The 15768-nt window shown below is 37.3% G+C and overlaps 1 protein-coding gene across 3 annotated transcripts in view; it reads right to left on the bottom strand.

Moving 5' to 3' along the window:
* ano4 (anoctamin 4) overlaps positions 1–12174 on the bottom strand; it is a 106661-nt gene extending 94487 nt beyond the window's left edge. For 2 of the 3 annotated variants that reach the window (XM_062980975.1, XM_062980977.1), the window contains exons 1-2: positions 11974–12174; positions 5050–5160 (exon numbers count right to left, since the gene is read on the bottom strand). In XM_062980975.1, coding sequence (XP_062837045.1) covers positions 5050–5160; positions 11974–12043 — 181 coding nt within the window. In that variant the 5' untranslated portion in view covers positions 12044–12174. The remainder of the gene's footprint in view (positions 1–5049; positions 5161–11973) is intronic. The other variant, XM_062980976.1, reaches the window with a different exon arrangement.
* Positions 12175–15768: the final 3594 nt, after the last annotated feature.

Here is a 15768-nt window from a genome sequence, read left to right as displayed (position 1 = left end):
CTAGGACAAAACAACAAAACTACACATCCCAGAAACACTAAACTTGACAGCACAACCCCTCATCCATGCCTCTACGTTCATACAACACAAAGAAGAGAAAAATAATGTCCTAATTAGAGGGAGAGGAATACAGTAGAGTCTCACTTATCCAACATTCTGGATTATCCAACGCGTTTCTGTAGTCAATGTTTTCAATGCATTGTGATATTTTGGTGCTAAATTCGTAAATACAGTAATTACTACATAGCATTAATGTGTAATGAACTACTTTTTTCTGTCAAATTTGTTGTACAACATGATGTTTTGGTGCTTAATTTGTAAAATCATAACCTATTTTGATGTTTAATAGGCTTTTTCTTAATCTCTTAAATGATTCTAATGCACTTTATCTATTTATGAATTTGTTACCCATAATGTGCACCGTACACTTTGCTTATCCACTATTGCAACCTCATTGTTTTTAACCTGATGTTTTAATTCTGCGTTGTGTTTTTTAACTTATTGTGTATATTTTTTATTGGTTTTGTTTTTGTCCTGATGTTTTATATTTTATCATTGTTTGTATTTTGATTTTGCTGTAAGCCACCCCGAGTCCCCTTCGGGGGAGATGGAGGCTGGATACAAATAAACTTATTATTATTATTATTATTATTATTATTATTATTATTATCTCTCATTTTCCAACATATTCGCTTATCCAACGTTCTGCTGGCCCGTTTATGTTGGATAAGTGAGACTCTACTGTAATTGTTTTTATCCAATTGCTGCCAGTTAGAAGGCTAAGCTCCACCCACTTGGTCTCCTAGCAACCCACTCAGCCCAGAGGACAGGCAGAGTTAGGCCTCACAAATGAGAGTAGATGAATAGATACTGCTCCGGCGGGAAGGTAACAGTGCTCCATGCAGTCATGCCGGCCACATGACCTTGGAGGTGTCTACGGACAACGCCGGCTCTTCAGCTTAGAAATGGAGATGAGCCCCAACCCCCAGAGTCGGACACGACTGGACTTAATGTCAGGGGAAAACGTTTACCCTTTACCTTAACTACCACCAATTCCTCAATACTTTATTTCCCATACCACCATACTTCGCCACAGCAACGCGTGGCCGGGCACAGCTAGTGTAATATATAAATATTTCTTGGGGCTCCACGAGAAACTTTTGCTTCAAAAGGTCTCAGTGGCTGAAAAGGTTTGAGAACCCCTGCTTTAGAATTTGGAGGGTATGAAATTCAATGGATGGCCATTCATTCTCTCTCCTATTAACCTGACGTATATAATGATTGTGAGGACAGAAGTGAGAAGAAATGCATATCTACTGAAAGCAAAACAATGTATCAATATAACTAATTACGTGTTGTATGATTATCTATTTTATGCATTTTGTTATGTTTAAAATGTTTTAAATTGCTGTATGTTTTAACTGACTGTATGTTTCCTGATATGCTGGAAATCGCTCTGAGTCCCCTGAGGAGATAGGGCAGTATATAAAGTATTATTATTATTCAATTAATCAAGAGAAAGAAGAAAACCAGGGAAACCTATCTAATTTTAACCAATAGTGTTGATAGCTTACACGCCAACATATATGAGAGGAAGATAGCCTATTCCATGCAGCCAAACATTCAGAAGACTGCTGCCAGGAAGCCAAGGGTGGAAATCAATGATTAACATTTAATTGTTTAAAAAATAAAGGCTGTAATTTTTTTTTGCTTTAAATGGTTCTCTGTTCTCCCCACACTCCCCAGCTACATGATAAGACCAGTCCCAAGCTCAATTGATTATACAGAAAAGTAGAAATGCTATTACAGATGCAGTAAGCAACCATTTCCCCTAATATAGCATCACTTTTTCCTTTCATGGTACCATAGGGACTACTGCATATCAATGTTCAGAATAGACAAATGGCTGTTGGTACTTGTTATATTTTGTGTTGACCTTGTTCTGTATGAGTGCATTTTAAGCACTTATGCAAGCCTTTCTTAAGTAGAAATATGAAATGTTCGGCCTTAATACAGAACATTGCAAAAACCTTTTCATTAAAATAGATAGACACATCACTACATAAGCTAGAGTTCACCAAGGTCCCATACTAATAGGAAAGGTTTGAAATTGCTTCTTGTATCTTTTGTAGCGTATAGCTTCACTTTGGTTGCATTGTGTGCAAGCTGACAACAGAAAGGTCAATAGAAAAAGATATATAAAAGTTTATATTTTTCACTAAGATAAAAAAAACCCAAATGCTGCGGCTAGAATTTTCAGTTTTTAACAAACTACAGTACAATGCTATAGCTATAATTGTGAGGTAAAGTTGCCTTTAGTAAGTATGCCAACTTGGGAAGAAAAATATACTTTTGCAGCAGGGAGTAATTAACCCTTACATTTCTTGGAAATTCAGAAATGATATAATTTCACATATTCCAAGGCTGCAAACACTCACTAGTTTTGATAAACCAAAGATTAGGCTCAAATCTAATAAGAAATATTATGAATCAGCTCTTGTGAACTGTAGTATGAGAAGTTAAAAACCAACAACAAAAAGAAAGCTTTCAGTTGTGAGACAGTATTATTAATACAACAAAGACTATACTTTGCCATATATCTGTCTGGAGAACTGGATTATTTGAATTTACATTTGAATCACAATCTGTAAGTTAACATCAAAAATACAGCATGCTTCAACATGGAGCACTCTTCAGAAATTCCCTGTTTTTAGCTTTTCTCTTATACAAATGATTGCTTTGTTGTTCAATATACTCAGACACTTGAGAACAGAAATAGAGGGCAAGAGAGACATTTGAAATTGGCTTACTAATAAAGTGAACAACTAAAATGCGAGGCAATGTTTTCAATTCCACTTGAACTATTCAATAGCTCATATAGCTTGGTAGTGCTTAGAAAACAAATGTTGGAGATATTCCTTTCACATAAATGTTTGGATGTCAGTTGACATGGTCAATTGTATATAGCAGGCATGGGCAAACTTTGGCCATCCCTCCAGGTGTTTTGGACTTCAACTCCCACAATTCCTAATAGCCTCAGGCCCCTTCCTTTTCCCCCTCAGCCATTTAAGCAGCTGAGGAGGGAAAGGAAGGGGCCTAAGGCTATTAGGAATGGTGGGAGTTGAAGTCCAAAATACCTGGAGGGATGGCTAAAGTTTGCCCATGTCTGCTATATAGCTCACAAAAACCTGTCTATATATAAATATGGTTTGGTACACGTGAATTTCATTTCAGTTTTGTTTTTGTCAGATTTTAACAAAAATGTCATAAGTTGAATGTTAAAAGCAGGAAAAATGGCAGATTTGTCCACCACTAACATTATGTTAAAGCCAACCAATGCCCCTCAGCATGCAGGAGAAAGAACTGATTGCATTAGAGATATATACGCTCATATAATTTCAGCTTTACAACAAAAGATATTGTAAACTCTACCTTTGTAAAGCAAATCACTTATTCCCAAGGTCCTTCTCTCAACAAACTATATAAAATTGATTTCAAGGGCAGCATTCAGCAAAATCAACACTTTCATTAAAATCTCAATACCCACAGCCAGAAGGAGGAATAATAATACAGTAGAGTCTCACTTATCCAAGCCTCGCTTATCCAAGCCTCTGGATTATCCAAGCCATTTTTGTGGTCAATATTTTCAATATATCGTGATATTTTGGTGCTAAATTCGTAAATACAGTAATTACAACATAACATTACTGTATATTGAACTACTTTTTCTGTCAAATTTGTTGTATAACATGATGTTTTGGTGCTTACTTTGTAAAATCATACCCTAATTTGATGTTTAATAGGCTTCTCCTTAGTCCCTCCTTATTATCCAAGATATTCGCTTATCCAAGCTTCTGCCGGCCCGTTTAGCTTGGATAAGTGAGACTCTACTGTAATAATAAAACTTTATTTATATACCGCCCTATCTCCCGGATGGGACTCAGGGTGGTTTACAGTCATAAAAGCAAACACAAACATTACATAACAACATAATACACATTATTAAACAAAATAAAATAATACAATTATAACAATAAATCACACTTACATGACCAGATCAAGGGGACGGGAACCATAAAACCAATATATTAAAATGTATCATTTTAGGCTAGGGAAATCTTGTGCAATATATTCAGGCCCAGAAATCGGCGGTAGTGCAATGTAATTACTCAAAAACCTGCCGACACCACCAGGTCTTCAGTTCCTTATGGAAATTGGATAATGTAGGGGATTGCCTGATCACTTTTGGCAGTGCATTCCAGAGCCGGGGGCCACTGCCGAGAAGGCTCGTTCCCTCGTCCCCACCAGCCGCACTTGAGACGGAGGTGGGAGCGCGAGAAGAGCCTCCCCGGAAGATCTCAAGGTCCGCACTGGCTCATAGGAGGAGCCAGGAAGCAAATAAGAAATGTACAGAGTAAGAACCCAAAGCAAAAGATAATGTACAAGAGTTTATCTCATGTACACCAAGGCAATACTTTTAACTCTTGCAATGTATTTATATGATAGTACAACCCCCATATCCACAGGGCATGCATTCAAAAAAGAAAGCCCAGTGGAGACCCAAAACCAGAGATAATAGTGAACCCTATATTTCAACTATATTTGGGTGGGAAGCATGATAAAGAATAGCACTGGAGAATCTAGAGAGGAACACACTTTTGGTGTAGAATATTGTTGGAGTGTGGGTAAGTGGAGCCATCTAAAATAATAATTTTGCACTCCATGTTTCCATGACAAAAAGAAAATAGTGAAAGTTAGCTGTCAAGGCTGTCAATATTGAGAAAATTCAATTGTTCTAGTTATTAATACAGACTCATTCATAAAAACTGTAGTCAATATTTTCTGACTAAATATTCCAAACAATCTTTCACATTTAAATTGCCTGTAGCTTCACCAAACAATAGATCAAACAATTATTTTCACTAAACTTATTTATCTGCACTATTTTTTTTCATTTTATTTTCTTGTTCTTCAATTTTATCAGGTATTGATTTGCCTCTTTTAGTACTGGTACAATATTGAACATTTGAGACCCACAGAGTAACTTACTTTCTTGTATTGCATTAAGAATTTCTGAAAAGTCCACATCTCTCTTCTGAGCATCAGGCCTTATTGGTATTTGTGTTTCCAGCTGATGACCTTGACAAAGCTCTCTTCCTTCTAAAGAAATTGAAGAGATTGGTGGAGTATGCAATTGTTTAGTAGCGACTCCAGCAAAGATGGGTGGGAAGGAAACAATGGTCGCAATGGCTAAGGCGGCCTAGAAATCATTTTTCTTCTGTGTGAAAATATATTCATTAAAGAACATATTCGTTAAAGTACAATAATCTATCAGTCTGCTTTTGAGTCATCCCCAAACTAAATCTTCACTTAGGTATGCTCATAATCAATTTTCTTCCATTGAAATGCAAATAGTAGCTTCAGAAAGGCCAGTTTTTCATGAAGAGAAAATGTTAAATTTTTCTTGTCACCATGGATCATGATTCCAATTCCAAATCTGCTATAGCTGCTATTTACAATAAAAAACTTTGTCTACTAATCGTCTTCACAAAATTAGGTTGAGATTGGACCTTAATGGCCACTGAAAAATACAATACAATAGAAAATGCATTTATTTTCTGTCTGCTCTAATTTTTGATATTGCTATATCCAAAATAACACTATGTAACAAAATTTGACAAATGTTCTGTTCCTGGTTTGAAAGTGTTATTTCCTGTTTAATAGTGCAGTACTTACTTTGAAAGTAGTTGTTATACTTCAAAAACTTTGCTTTTGTGTCTGCCACAATTTCAAACTAAGTTGAATTGGTTGATTCATTGAAAATCTACAGCAAAATGTGCTGCAGGATGTCCTGTTTTCCATGTTTGTATAACAGAACCAATTAGGAAATGACATTTATAACCCAGGAACAAAAATCGTGTTATACATAGTGAAATTAGGAGAATTATAAGGACTACAAGAACATGTGTATGTTTGCCGCTCATAGCTTAAAGAACTTTAAAATATCATGCCTTAAAAAAAATCAGGCAAAGACATGTATAGATGTACACATGAGGGCACGTGTTCTTTTTTTTCTCCTGACTCATTCTATTCTTTGGTGCTGTTTTCTCTCCATGCCCAACCCCAGAATGACTTCTTTTCATTTTCTTTAAAATATAAATAATGGTCTCTATGGAGGAAACCACAGTGGCACTCAGCACCTGCATTTTTCAAAAAAAAAAATCTAGGCAACCCTCTAGTCTCAGGAAATCAGTTAAGTTTCACCTATTATAACAGTTACCAGAAAGAAAGGGAGAAGAGGAAAAGAAGCTGCTGCATTTAAGCCTTTCAGACTGCACAATGGTAGTGCTATGATTCCCCTTTAACTGCCTTATCAACATCCTATGGAATCCTGCAATTTGAAGTCAAAAGGTTAGGGGAAATCTCTAGTGTCCCATCAAGCGTCAAGTCCCAGGATCCCACAGGATGTATCCATGGTAATCAAAGTGGCATCATGGTGATATCTTTTCAGTAAATCCCATATCCTCCAAGATTTCACAGATTAAAGTAGCCATGCCACATCAGTGTGGGTCAAAAGACTGTGGCTAGGCCACAAGGGAGTTACTAGAGTTAGAACACACAAACTATCTTAATCAGAAAAACTCTGAAATTCAACTACAAAATTTAGAAAAGGCAAGAGCCCTTCCCCTCCTTTTTCCTCCTTCCTGCTGAGTTAGTTGAGTGCTTTGGACCTCTGTACTTTGAACTCATTTTGCAGAAACTGAAGTAAGCTGAGGATGAAGGAGGAGAGTGGAAAGCGGGAGAGAAATTGAGATATTATAAATGTAACTGAAACTGGAGCAGCAGAGGTTCAACCAGAACTGTTGATGCCAAATTGAGAAAGATAGAGGGTATAAAATCCCACTATTAGATCTGGTGATTGCTCCCTCCCTCTTGAATTCCCTCTGCTTGCTAAAAAATATCCTCTGGTGGATGGGAAATTTATCTGGAGCAGTTTCTCAGCACCAAGGAGAGTCTCAATTCCCTTGGTGTCAAGACTACACCAATGGAGATAGGCCAAGCATGGGCAAACTGTGGCCCTCCAGGCACTTTGGACTTCAGCTCCCACAATTCCTAACAGTCGGTAGAAATTCCAAAACACCTGCAGGGCTGAAGTTTCCCCATGCCTGAGCTAAGCCAATGGCAACCCCAAACCCAATCCAACATGTAGAAGAAATTATATGCATACAAAGTCTCTACTTAATCTACAACAATTTTTGGAACGAAAAAAAGCAAACATGACAAATACATTGTGTGATGTGTATGAGGATGAAAGCAGGATGCCAAAGCACAATCACTTAACTCAGCTAATATTGTACAAGCTTCAGCATGCCATTTATGAAATGTCGCAGCATTATAAAATACACTGAAATAAGTGATCCAGGCACAAAGACTGATAAAGTTGCACTGCTTTTCAACACTTTACACAAGAGGATAAAGGCCAGAGAACCCATTGTGAAATGTGGTGAAAACCAATCCATTATTAATAAATTGATAAATTGTTTTTTGATATGTGATTGCTGAACTAGCCATGTTATATAAAAGCACTTATCATTTCATCACTTTTGTGATTCTTCATAAGAAGTGATCCATGCCTCAAGTGTGGCTGTGTGGAGACTCACAATGAGTCTTCACAATGGTGAAAGAAGTGCCATTTTCATTCACAGCACCTTTATGTTTAAGCTCTGACAGAGAGAATAAAAATACTCCTTAACAGATTGCTTTGAACACACAAGAGCAAATGTACTAATATAAAGAAAGGGAGACAGATAGAAACCCTGGAACCAGTTGGAAGCTTGGATGGGAATTACAGACATCACAGAGCACTGATGTGCATTAAGGGCTTTCTTTTGCACACTTTAGTGGAGTTTATTATCTGGCCATCACAGTCTGAACTGCATTAAATGATCAGTGTAGATGGGGCCTGAAAGAACAAGTCTCAAATCATCAGGGGAAGGAGTGTGGTAAAACAAGGAAATAAACAGTTACCATAATGTAAACAGTTAGTGAGTTAGCAGCTTGGCTGTACTAACTCACTAACACATTCCATCATCTTCTCTTCCTATCTGATTCCAACAGGAAGGGATAGAAGAAAAACTCTGTTCAGGCAACTGTCCTGATTTATTGAATAATGAATCAGGGAATTGCCTCAACCAACCCCTCTTTAATCACATGAAAAGCAATGTGTCTGAAGAGGAGAGGTTCCTATAACATGGATCCTCTTATATAATGGATCCTCCTTGTAAAGTCGAAGCCTGAAAAGTCAATAATCATTATAATGTGGAAAGCCTCCACAGCAACAGAAGTGCCTTCTCATCAGCATGTTGCTTTCCATATGAAGACAGAATGAAGCAGGGTTAGATGCTCCCTTGATCTTACACTAAATAAAACAGGATGGGCAATGCCTGAACAAGGCTGATGTAGAAAGAAGATTAGATTGATTCTATACAGAATAGATGAATTCATCATACATAGAATCTCATTAAGATTTTTTTTATCGTGTCAGAGGCAACTTGAGAAACTGCAAGTCGCTTCTGGTGTGAGAAAATTGGCTGTCTGCAGGGACATTGCCCAGGGGACGCCATGGATGTTTTACCATTCTGTGGGAGGCTTCTCTCATGTCCTCGCATGGGAACCTGGAGCTGACAGACGGGAGCTCACCCTATCTCGTGGGTGTGAATTTCTGACCTTCAGCTCAGTAATTCATCTGGCACAAGAGTTTAACCCCATTGCACCACCACAGCTCCCATCTCATAAAGATGATACACATGTTACTCTCCTGGGAGAATTTAACTATGTTAGGGAAGGTCAGAGAAGCCAAATCCAGACATCCTGTCTTCATGCTCAAAGAAGCCTACTTGCAGTAAGTAGTAAGAAAGTCCTCATCTAACTATATCAAAGAGAGTCTAATAAACTGAAGGGAAACACAAGGAAATGGCTGATACAAAGGTAGCAAACCACAATGAGTGTACTCTGGTACAGAATCTCTTGTCTGTTGAGCAGACAATAGGTGTGGGCTGGGTGAAAAAGCTTCCAGCTCTTAAGGAAAATTATTATCTGTTAATACTAAATTGAGTGTTTAACAAACAACCGAGAAGTGATTCCCAGGGATTCTTGAGAACAATTATTCTCCTGGAATGCCTGTTTCTTAGTTATTGTAAAGAACTTCTGTCATATTAAGGAAGCAGGAAATGGCTCAATTATTTGGTGATACATCTATATTTGCTATAATTTATTTGCTGTTTATTAAGCCAAGTTTATAGCTCCTCCCAGCAATGACCACACAAAACATGTAGATGCAAATAATTTTCTTGCTTTCAGAGCAAAAAGTTCTGGAAGAAATTTAATGAGGAAAGGTACATAATCCTTAAGGGGTATCACTTCTCTTCTTCCATGGCTTCATGATCCCCATGACTGCCATTTGAAAACAAATAAATAAAGTGGCACTCTACATCATATAAAGTGATTCTCAGCAAAAGATTTGAAAACGAAGGTAGACAATGTAAATCTAAATACCTTGTTCAATCCTAACAGTTCGTTCTCTAAAATAATATGTGAACACTCAAAAAACCTATAGATAAGGTAACAAAATAATAATAATAAAGATACTGGAGAATGTTCCCTATTGGAAAATAGAGGTAGAAACACTAAAGGAAGCATGGTGATTATACAATTTCCCCCAGTCTTATAATATTGGAGAAAGAGTCAGAACTCAAATTACCCAATGAAACATGATCAGCAGTAGGTTGAGAACAGACAAAAGGAAGTACAGTGTCACATAGTACATCATTAATTTATGGAATTCACCACAACAGGATGTGGTGATGACCATTAGCTTAGGTGCCTTTAAAGGTATAAAGGATAGGTCTGTCAATAGCTAATAGCCATAGTAGCTTTAAAAAAGCATATCACTATTATTTCCAGATACATGGAACAACAACTGTAAAGGTTACAACTATTACTTTTTACCATAGGATTTAATTACAGCAACTGAGTAGTTAGATTTTTCCAACCAACATCACTCAAGGAAATTTCTGACCATAAAATGTGTCACATTTCATGAAAACAGGGATGGAAAATAACAAATTAAAGTAGTCCATCTACATAAACAAGTAAGAAGGATAAATCAGAGCTCTGGCTGTATGTCTCCAATTCTACTCCAACTTATAGTGACTTTATGGTAGTGTTTTCTTGGCAAGATTTATTAAGAGAAAGTTTGGCATTGTTTCTATTGATGTTGAGAGAGTGTGACTTCTGCATGATCATCCAATGGGTTTTCATTGATTTTCTTGACCAAGAAGCCATTTGGTCTCCTGGATTATAGTCCTAGTCCAATACACAAACTACTGGGTCTACATATTACATTGATATTTCACATAATGCTGAAGTGGGAATCATATTCTGCTTTGGTTGGATCTCACCTGGAATACTGTCTCCAATTCTGGGCACCACAATTTAAAAAAGATATTGACAAGCTGGAAGGTGTTCAGAGGAGGGCAACTAAAATAATCAAAGGACTGGAGACCATGCCCTATGAGAAGCGGCTTACAGACCTGGGTATGTTTAGCCTGCAGAAGAGAAGGTTGAGCAGTGACATGATCACTATGTTTAAATATGTTAAAGGGTGTCATAGGAAGGAGTAGGCTTGTTTTCTGCTGCCCTGGAAACTATGACACTTTTGGGCACTTCCTCCTCACTGCCCGCCAGACACCATCACATAGCGTTGATTGACTTCTGGCGGGGGCCCATGGAGAAAGTGTCCTGAAAGCGGCACAGGAGGCTTCCCTCAGAACATGGGAGGCTTTCTGTGTCCTGTAGAAAACTATGGCAGTGATGCTTCCCCACATGGGATGGGGAAGCATCACCTGCAGGCAAGGCAGGACATGGGGATTGTCCTGCTGATTCACCATGGGTGGTGGTGAATCACCCTGCAGGACCTCATCTATGTGATGAGGTCCTGTGACTCAGAGCAATGGGTTCAAATTACAGGAAAGGAGATTTCACCTAAACATTAGGAGAATATTCTGAAGGCAAGAGCTGTTCAGCAGTGGAACTCTCTACCTCGGAGTGTGGTGGAAGCTCATTCCTTGGAATTTAAACAGAGGCTGGATGGCCATCTGTTGGGGGTACTTTGGTTGTGCTTTATCTGCATAGCAGGGGGTTGAACTAGATGGCCTATGTGGCCTCTTCCAACTCTATTATTCTATGATTCTGTATGTCCCTCTAGACATTTTGGGACTGCAACCCTCATATACCACATCATTGGCTATACTAGATGGGCTCCTGGGACTTGTACTCCATTATTTGGAGGTCTACATGATGTATATGTCTGCCCTAATGTGTAGCTGATTTGTTGAAAATAATGATTTTGCAGATGCTACATACAATAAATATCCCAGAGAGATAGAGAAGGAAAGAAATAATTTATCTGTACAACTTCTGCATTTTCATCAATTGTGGAATTTAATGGGGACAACATGGGCAGGAATCATGGAAAGAACTTCATTTCGAATGGCATGTGAGGCCACAAGGGAACTGTTTCTGTTAATCGTTTTGATAAACATGAGCTTTTTCTGTGAAACTATTTGCACTGAGAGGAAAGGAGGAAAGATTAATAGTGCAATGAATTCTCCAGCATGAGTTGTTTTAAGAACAGCAAGCACTATTTGTGGTGATTTTCTGGACAGAAATTTCAGAATGTGAAAAATTCCTAGTTTTTCTGAAATCACCAAGCTGTCTTTGCTCTTGCTGTAGATGGTTGTCAACCACTGCAGCTGTAAACAAGCATACGGAGAAAGGCTAAAATGAACATCAATCTATTGCTGTTGATCCATAGATTGATTTCCATGCAGCTTTGATTAAATGCTATGAGTATTTCTTAGCATGTATCAGTCATGTAAAGCAATCAGAAGATGATGGAGTGATATATGCTACCTGGTTGATGAGTAACTGGTTTCCCAACTGGAGATGGTAATACAATAGATCCAGAAGAAGAAGCTTCCATTTTTATTGTCTTTCTGACTTGTGGAAGTGAAGAAGGCCTAACCACAGATGAACGCTGTGGTAACCAATGGCTTGCTGTACTTCTCCGTTGGTAGATCTGAACAAACTTTTCAGCCCCATGAATAGATGAGTTTTCACCTACAAGAAAGAGGAAAAATCAAGAATAATAAATATGAGTCATAGATTCCAGTAATAAGTAAGTAAGTGAGTAACACTTCTGCATAAGTACTGTATATATTATAAACTTTGGCAAAACTTTAGAAAGGGCTGAAATTAATTATTTGAAAGCAGTCAACAAATGCTTAAATTCTATACTAATTTGGGTAATCATGATTACATTAGGTCTCCAAACTTCTCCGTTTACAAACTGACTAAAGGCACAGAGTAATAGACAATTGTAACTTAAGTTCAACCTTTAACTGAGAAATCCTAGTTGTTGTTAAGGAATCTTAATCAATGTTTCATATACACCTCATACACATAGCCTGAAGATAATTTCATACAGTACTTTTTAATACTTTTGTAAATGAAACAAAGTCTGCATACACTGAACCATCAGAAAGCAGAGGTGTCACTCTTGCATCCTCCTATGTGGATAATTTCAGATTTGGTGTAGTCCAGATTTTGGGTCTCTGGGTAAGGGATGCTCAACATATACTAACTATGTAATCTTAAATGCAGATATTCAAAAACCTGTGTCATTTCAGTAATACTTAACTAATGTAAATCATAGGTAATAAAGTAGATTATTTATATTTAAAATGGATTATCATTATTCAGTATATTCAACAATTACCGGTACTTATAGTTGTTCCCACCCTTTCAGACAATTATATCAAAGTAGTCCATATCCTCTTTTAAAGAGAAGGGAACAGCATATTATTTCGCTACTTTTCTCTAGCATGAAAATATCTTACATCTTGGAAAAGTTCCTTTCATATGCCTGCATTTCCCAGAATTCCCCAACTAACATGCCTATTTGGAGGTGTTATTCCTCATAAATGTTTTTCAAGTTTTGTTATATTTTTATATGCCTGAAGGCAAACCTCAAGTACTTTCAACTGATGGAATACAATACTTGTGAAGAAGAAATGTAGACAGCTGCAGTTTTTCCCACTGTTCTGCTCTCACAGCTCCTGAAATTCCCACTTCTTCAAAAATATTAAAAGTAAGGAACACTCTCTTTTTTATTGCTTGAATCTCACAGAGTTGAAGAGAGTCACCTTAGTTTTTATAATAGATCTATTCTGACTGGTTTCCAATAGTAGATTTTGACTATGATTTAGCTGTAATTGAGAGGGGGGCTCTTTGAGGTAGAAGAAAATGAGGATATCATGACAGTCCTCTGACACTCTGTTTTCCCTCGCACACTGTTTTCATTGCAGGAGTTCACTTTACTTGTTTTGTGTAGTTTTTCTGTACATTATAACTGTATTCTCAATTCGCTTCTGACACAATAAATAAATAAATAAATAAATAAATAAATAAATAAATAAATAAACATTACTTATTATTGGAGTTTATGACCCATATTTATAATACTTGGCCATTTATCATGATTTTACAATCCCACATGTGACTGAAATTACAAAGTTGTTTCCACTTCTCACTCACATTGGCTGTTTGCAGTGCTGCAACTCAAGCTTGCAATGAATTTTCAGTTGAAAGAGGGAACCCCCAAGAGTAGTCCTGAAGGAGTTCTTAGCTTTGCTTTAGCCTATGTTTTATTCACATTCAGTGCATGTTTTCTCAACTCATGTGAGTGATGTGATTTGAGAGAAGCAATTTAATGCTGTTTTATTGTTAATGCTTGAAATGTTGAACTGGGGCGATTTGTGATGACATATAGTGAGGAGCTTTGACATTTCTAAAAAAGGCAGGGATCTATAAATGTAAACAAAAATACAATATATGCCTTTTCTAACCTGCAATTATTACATATCAGTCCTCACACTCAATGAAAAACATTCAATCAAACCATCTCTTCAAATATTGAACCCTGACTTGAATGGTGCTTAAACAAATATAGAAGGAAATAGCAAAGAACATTTCTATTGCAATTCATTTTATTTTACAAAATTTGCAAACATGCATTTTACCTTCCTAACTTGTTTTGTCCATCATTCCTAGTTCTGTGTTTGAATAAGCATAAGAGGAAGATGGACTGAGTTTTGAGATGCAGCCAAATCACTTTAAAGTTTTTGCTCCATGTTAGAGTCAACCAAGTCACAATCAGCACTTACTGAACTCCCCTCCTCTAATCCACCATCTAAAATACAGGATTCCTCTTCGGTTTTTTGCTTTGGAAACCGACTGTATATTTTTAGTAATTGAAATGTTAGTATAAAATCTACCCGGCTTCTCCATGTTCTAAGAAGCAATGTGTTTCTTGTTTCCATGGGTAGAATATGAATACAATTTATTACCTGTTTGTTGTCCAATGATTTTCAGACTTTGTTCCTAAAATACTTTCGACTTCAGATTCCATCAGATTCCCTGGCCAATAGTCTGGGATTATGGAAGCTGAAGTTCAAAACATTTGGAGGACCAAAGTTTGAGAAACACCGATTCTGGATATTATCCCACATGGAGGACAGGGAGCATCATATTAGAAACCAAATTGTATAGTTTCTCAGATTCCATCACATTCCATTTCCTCTCTAAATCATCCATTTTCAGATTTATCTCGCAAACAAGTGTATTTCCTCCAGTTTTATAGAGATTTCTGAGCTCAGAAGATGATCTCTGGCCGTCCCCCGTCCCCCCAACCATTCCCTGACACTTAAGAAACACCTTTCTAACAAGGCATGATGGACACTGACAAGTGGTCCACCAGCATCATGGGAAGGTCTCCATCATACATCTTTTCTGTTTATACAATTTTTAGAAACGGGGATAGGGTATGTGGCTGCATGGGATAATGTCCTTTGGAGATATTAGCCTCAAAAGATTCCTGGTTTATTTTAAGAAGACCATCCTAAGACTATACTAGAAAACTATAACCTAAACATGAATAAGGCCAGCATTTTTACCCTGCTGTTTTCTCACTACTACCACATGCCTTTAAAACATATTTTTTGATGAATAGATATAGAGAATATGAAATCGTGTACATGTTTGTGAGTTTTGAGTTGACTGAATCAAACTACAACACTATACTGGACCGACCCCCCCCCCCCCAATTGAATGCTTTTTATATAGCCTCACTTAATTATGATAAAACTGAAAAAAATATTATTCCTCCCTTAGTACAACTATAGCCTACTAAGAAAAATGAGCTTGTCCAGAATTCTGACAGGGAGCACTTTCCTTGCCCTCAGGCATCACCATTCAAAACCGTTCTGGTGTTTTCCAAGGTTACAGAGGCACATCAGCCTATCATCTTTCACGTCCCTGCATTCATGAACTCTGTCATTTTTACATCGATTACATATTGTATCCTTGTTCTTGAGTGCCACAGGTACAAATGTCCCAAGTCACAAGGGGTATTTTAAACAGTTCATGGAACGCATGCCTAAGTAGGCTTTCCTAGTCACCTGAATGAAAGAAGTTGCACTATATTCAAATGGATTTGCCTTCATGAGCTGTTTATTTACACTGTAATAAACACATAAGCCTTTCTCAGTTGCCAGGTTTTTCATACTGCAAGTTCTCGAGTCAACAAATAACAGCAAGTTTGGTATCAGACATCCCATTCTTAGGAATGACACAATTAAATCCTATGTT

Source organism: Anolis carolinensis, chromosome 5 (assembly GCF_035594765.1).
Source record: "Anolis carolinensis isolate JA03-04 chromosome 5, rAnoCar3.1.pri, whole genome shotgun sequence".
Taxonomy (NCBI): Eukaryota; Metazoa; Chordata; class Lepidosauria; order Squamata; family Dactyloidae; genus Anolis; species Anolis carolinensis.
This window is presented reverse-complemented; position numbering and strand designations above follow the sequence as displayed.